At 37.9% G+C, this 6710-nt stretch overlaps 1 protein-coding gene across 1 annotated transcript in view; it reads right to left on the minus strand.

Annotated features, from left to right (window-relative positions):
- Positions 1-6710, minus strand: part of LOC106879873 (integrin alpha-8-like) — a 229490-nt gene that overhangs the window by 62984 nt on the left and 159796 nt on the right. The window contains exon 3 of the mRNA XM_052971241.1: positions 4062-4162. Coding sequence (XP_052827201.1) covers positions 4062-4162 — 101 coding nt within the window. The remainder of the gene's footprint in view (positions 1-4061; positions 4163-6710) is intronic.

Raw genomic sequence — 6710 nt, forward strand, 5'->3', positions numbered from 1 at the left:
TTCCAGTGTTTAGAGTACACTACAAATATTATCAGTAACTCGGCTCAAGAAATTATTTTCAAAATTGTTTTTCTTCAAGACTTGCAATTTTTGTTCAGTTTTTTTTAATTTTAAATTTTTATTTTTATTCTTTTTGAAAAGCAATGCTTCTCTCTTTACAGGAACACCAGAGGGTAATGGCTTAAATATGATATTTATATACATTACTATTTTTTTAATAATAATAGTAACAATAATAATAATAATAATAATAATAATAATAATAATAATAATAATAGTAATCCTTTCTGCTGAAGGCACAAGACCTCAAATTTGAGGGGTGAGGACTAGTCGATTATATTAGCCCAGTGTTTCACTGGTTCTTAATTAATCAACTAACCCCAAAAGGGTGAAAGGGAAAGTCGACCTCGGCAGAATTTGATCTCAGAACATAAAGACAGGCAAAATACCACTAAGCATTTTGCCCAGCATGCTAATGATTCGGCCAGCTTGCCTCCTTAATAATAATTATAATAATGATAATAATAATAATGATGATAATAATAATAATTGTTTCTTTATTAGCCACAATGGCTGACAAAAATAAGATTGGACATTACAAGACATGACGATAATAATGATTGCATTCATTTGCCACAAGGGCAAAGGATAAGGGGGACAGACAAAGTGTGGGAGCTTACATATAATGAAATGATAAAAAAAAAGGAAGGAAAGAAAGAAATTTAGTATACATGGTATACACTGAAAAAGAAGGGACGTGATAATAATAATAATAATAATAATAATAATAATAATAATAATAAGCCTTTCTACTATAGGTACAAGGACAAATTTTGGGGAAAGAGACAAGTCGATTACAGTGGTCCCAGAACTCAAATGGTACTTATTTTATTATCACACAAAGCCTGAAATTTGGGGAGAGGGGTTAAATCGATCATACTGACCCCAGTACTTGAGTGGTACTTAATTTATCGAGTCTGAAAGGATGAAAGGCAAAGTCAACCTCGGCAGAACTGAATATTAATAATAATGATAATGATAATAATGATTTACAAAATACTCCGAGATCTTAACATACAGTGCGATCAAGTGATAGAGGTGAGGCGGCCAGATATCGTGATCATCCATAACGATGAAAAAGAAGCAAAGATAATAGATGTTGCAATACCAGGTGATTCGAGGGTGAAATGCAAGGAAATAGAAAAGATTGAGAAATACCAGCCACTGCGGGATGAGACAGGGAAACTATGGGGCATGGGGAAAGTAATGGTGATATATCGGTGGTAATTGGAGCATCAGGAGCAGTTTCTAAGGGATTTGAAAATCATATTAAGAATATTGGAGCTGCTGTCAGGGTCAAGGTGATCCAGAAGACAGCATTGTTGGGTACAACTCGCATCCTAAGGAGAGTATTGTCACTTTGAGTCACTGGAGAAGGCACTACATGAAACCTTTGGTGATTTTGTTATTGCCTGCTTTCAAGTAAAGAATAACCAATAATTAAGAACTATACGAGAGAATTTCACAATAATAATGATTTCAAATTTTGGCACAAGGCCAGCAATTTTGGGGAAAGGATCCCAGTATTTCATTGGTACTTAATTTATCGACCCTGAAAGGATGACAGGCAAAGTCGACAGGTGAAATGCCACTAAGCATTTTACCTGACGATTCTGTCAGCTCACCGCTTTAATAATAATAATAATAAGCATTAACACTTAGCAGCATTTCTTTTGGCTTTGTTCTGAGTTCAAATGCCACTGAGGTCAACTTTGCTTTTTATTCTTTCAGGGTCAATGAAATATGTAACAATCAAGCACCGAGGTCAATGGTATTGACTCTACCCCTCCCCTCAAATTTCAGGCCTTGTGCCTCTAGTAGAAAAGGTTATTATATTCATCATCATCATCAAGGTGGTGAGCTGACAGAATCATTAACATGTCAGACAAAATGTCGAGCATCATCTCTTCCAGTTCTTTACATTCTCTGTTCAAATTCTGCCAAGGTCATGTTTACTTTTCATCCTTATGGGGTTGATAAAGTACCAGGTAAGCACTTATGGTCAATGTAATCGATTAACACCTCCCCTAAGATTTAAAGTCTTGTGTCTAGTTTTATTATTATTATTATTATTATTATTATTATTAATATTATTATTATTATTATTATTATTAAGGTGATGGGCCGGTAGAATCGTTAGTGCCAACCCGAGGCCCACTGGCTGCATGCGGCTCACAGACTTTTATCTTGCAGCTTGATACTTTCTTGAGGTATTGTGTTTAATTTCAAAATAAAATTATTTGTGTAAAACATTTGTTTCAAAATAAATCTAAAATTTATAAGTGGCAATAAAACAATCGCCAACAATTTTATAATTTTAAACAAACGAAAAGTATGAAAAATTCTTGATTCTGTAATTTGATTGACTGTCAGTGCATAAAGTATACAAGCGGCCCTCAAAAACCTTTCTGTGTTTAAAGTGACCTGCAATGTGATTCAAGTTGGCCAAGCCTGGACTAAATGGTTAGTGTCACTCATTATGGTCTGAGTTCAAATTCTATCAAAGCCAACTTTGCCTCTCACCATTTTGAAGTTGAAAAAATAACTAGTTGAGCTCTGTGGTTGACGGAATTGACTATACCCCTTCCACCCACCCCAAAACGTAAGGCCTTGTGACTATAGTAGAAAGTATCATCATCATCATCAGTAGTAGTAGTAGTAGTAGTAGCAGCAGCAGCAGTAGTAGTAAAGTCACTGAAAGTTTCTTCTTTGGCGTCGGTGATACTACATGCCTGGCAACAACAGCTGTCAATTCATGTCAAGCATTCCTTTATTATAAGACTTCCACAGACAATCTTGTACACTCTCTACACAAGGAATGTCAACTTGGCACAGGGCCCAATCCAAACCCCATCTCTCTAAGCAGTATTCAGGGTAGGGTTGGAATTCAACATTACACTCTGTCTAAAAACATTTGTGAATATGATACATCATTGAACTGCACATTATCATGGTACCTATTTACAGTTAGTTGGATTTTACTGCTTGAGAGATGAGTTTCTTGGCCACAGACACCTCAGCACAGTGATAGGTGGGAGGTTATGCACCAATTACTTTTTATTCAGCAATTTGAGATGCTAATTCTTGTTGTTTAGCGCCAAGAAACCTTGATTAAGTACTTATGTAATGTAGTAATGCCATCATCATCAATGTTTAATATTTGTATTTCATGATGGCATGGTTGGATGGTATGGCAGGATCTGACTAGCATGATGACTGCACTGATCTCTAGTCTCTTCTTTGACACAATTTCCATGCCTGCAAACCCTTCCTAACACCAACCACTTTACAGATTATACTGAGTGCTTTTTCCGAGATACAGTGGTTAAAGGGTAAGGGGTAAAGACCCCCTTCAGTCATGAATGACCATGGGATTGAACCTAGAAAATTACCCTCCGAAACACAAGTCCAGGCAAGGTTGTTTATGGAAGACCAGCAGTCACCTGTGCATACCATGCCTCCCCTCTCCACTCCACCGATGTTATCCAAGGGAAAGGCAAAGGCCAATACAGCTTGGCACCTGTGATGTCACAATTCATTTCTACAGCTGAGTGAACTGGTGCAACGTGAAATAAAGTGTCTTGCTCAAGAACACAACAGTATTGTGATATAGTGGTAATGGGCCACTAAGGCCCCTTCACAGTGTGTGGGTGCAGAATTAAGGGGGTGGCATTGTGTTAGGTGTTGAGAGGCTAAAGTAGGATTGAGGGCCATGCTGTAGAAGAGATACATGGGTACCCTAGTAGGAAAAGGAGTAAAATATGGTGGAGATGAGATATCAAGATGCACCCTCAAGGTACATGAATGTGGAAAGAGAGAAAGAGAGAATAGGAGGGGTTGGGGGCCAGGGAATTGAGGATGGCTGGGTAAGTAGGTAGGAAAGATTAGGTAAAGTGTAGGAGAAGACTGAAGATGCACGGTGACAGAGATCAGTTGTGTATAGAGATGAAAGTATACGTTGAGACACAGATGTATATATAAAGAATACTTTATTTACTTACGACAATCACGCCATTCTTTCCAGAAGTTTCCAAGCTGGCGCCAAACCATTCCTCAGATTTGTTTTCCTCAACCTCCAAAGTTCTGTGATCTACAGAATTACCTGGAAAATGCAACAATAATAAATGATGATTTATTTGAGATTTAGTAGTAACTAACTTATAAAAGAATATTTCATTGAGAATGGTGAGAAAGTGTTAGGTCTAGAATTTGCAAAGAGGAGAATAGAAATGGATTAAGTACTGAAGTATCATCTCATTAGTTTAGTAATGAGGTACCATCTCATTAATTTAGTAATGAAGTACTGTCTCATTAGATTAGTAATGAGATACTGTCTCATTAGTCTAGTTATAAGGTACCATCTCATTAATCTAGTTATCAGGTACCATTTCATTGGTCTAGTTATGAGGTACCATCTTACTGCCATAGTCACAGAAAGTATCCAAAATTTTGGACACTTATGGTTCTTTGGAGAGGATGACACAATACAGGAGCTGTCATACCACAGTCACAGAAAGAATACTTACATGCATATTGTGTGTGTGTGTGTGTGTGTGTGTGTGTGCCAATTAATTTTATGTCATGCAAATACAAATCTCATCACAGAAGTAATTGTTACAGAGCTGAAAGGAAGTCAGGAACTCGGTCACCATTGGCGCTTAGCAATAGCAGTATAGAAACATGTGGGCAAACTTCACAACCACAACCTCATATATGTATGTACATATATATATATACACATATATATATATACATATATATACATACATTCATGCTATATATATATTTTTTCCTTGCCTTCCTTAATTGGGGAAAGAATTTTTGTTCTGATAGTGAGATGATGGAATAGAAATTAGGAAAGAAGGATGATTGTATTTTTAAACCATGTGCCTGACATTTTCTGCAACAACCATTGCTGGCTGTTGCTGACAGCACCAGCGCCATCTGTTCCAGTATTATTATTAGTATCATCAACACCCACCCAGACCAGCCTACTAGACTTTATCATTCAATTGCTACCACCACCACTACAACTACTACTACTACTACTACTACTATAACCACTACTACTACGATTATAACCACCACCACTACTGCTACCACCAATGCCTTATTGATATTGAGATCAATAGAATAAACAGTAATGTACTGGGATCAATTTAATTACCTAATTCCCTCACACCAAATTTCTAACCTTGTGCCCTAATTTAGAAGCAATTACTACTACTATTACTACTGCTGCTGCTACTTAGATGCTGAGAGTGACCTACCTTAACTTCGTCTTTTTAAACCTGCCACCATTAGCATTTTTAACACAACCACTACTGTCACCACCACCACCGCCACCGCCGCCACCACCACTGCTGCCGCCACCACCACCACCACCACCACTTTTACCCTAACCGTTGCTATCAACTCCACCACTGTTGCAGCTATTGAACAACAACAAAGTATTCTTTAATGAACCAATGAAGGAGCCTCTATCAGGTCATTTGAGAGGCTAGAAATAATAGTCAAAATCATTTTTGAATCATGCCCTATTATGTTAAAAAGTAAAATGACACTGATTAATGTTGCCTGGGTTACATGATGCAACCCGTCCCCCCACAAAAAAGAAAAACATATAGAAAGGTCATAGCTGGATTGACTTTGTCTTTAAGACAGTAATCAAAGTTGAAATGGGAGTTAAACAACAAAAACAATGGCAATTCTTGATGTTATAAAAAGGTGAGGTAAGGGATATCCGTGAAATGGATCGATGATGAATTTATGTAATCCATGTGGATCAGGAATTCTCAAACCTTTCTGGAAGGGATTTGGCCATACCCTGAGTGAGGAATTAGTGTGGAATGGCTAGATACCACAGAACAGATAACAGTAGATATGCATTCATGATTGTCATCGTTTTTGGCATCCATTTTGCTATGCCTTCATAAGTCAGAGGAATTTGTTGACGCAGATTTCCTTCAGCTGGATGCCTTTACTGTCACCAACCCTCAACTGTTTCTGAGTACAGCAATATTTCCCCATGGCCAGACATGTTTCTAAGTAAGACTGGAGACAAAGGACACCACTTATATAAAGGTTTCAAATTTTGGCACAAGGCCAGCAATTGCAGGGGAAGGTTTAAGTTGATTATATGGACCCCAGTTCTCAACTGGTACTTATTTGATCTACCTTGTAACGATGAAAGGCAAAATCGACCTCGGTGGAATTTGAATTCAGAATTTAAAGATGGATGAAATGCTAGCGAGCATTTTGCCTGGGGCGCAAACGATTGTGCCAGCTTGCCATCTTACAATACTTATGCAATGATAATGTTCATTTATATTTAAGAATAGCCTGGGCAAAGTTTAGAGAGCTCTTACCCCTGCTGGCGACAAAGGGACTCTCACTCAGAGTAAAAGGCAGACTGTATGACGCATGCGTACGAACAACCATGCTACATGGCAGTGAAACATGGGCTGTAACTGCTGAGGACATACGTAAGCTCGCAAGGAATGAAGCCAGTATGCTCCGTTGGATGTGTAATGTCAATGTGAATACCCGTCAGAGTGTAAGTATCTTGAGAGAAAAGCTGAACATTAGAAGCATCAGTTGTGGCGTGCAAGAGAGACGATTGCGCTGGTATGGACATGTGGTGAGAATGG

This window comes from Octopus bimaculoides, chromosome 10, assembly GCF_001194135.2.
Source record: "Octopus bimaculoides isolate UCB-OBI-ISO-001 chromosome 10, ASM119413v2, whole genome shotgun sequence".
NCBI lineage: Eukaryota > Metazoa > Mollusca > Cephalopoda > Octopoda > Octopodidae > Octopus > Octopus bimaculoides.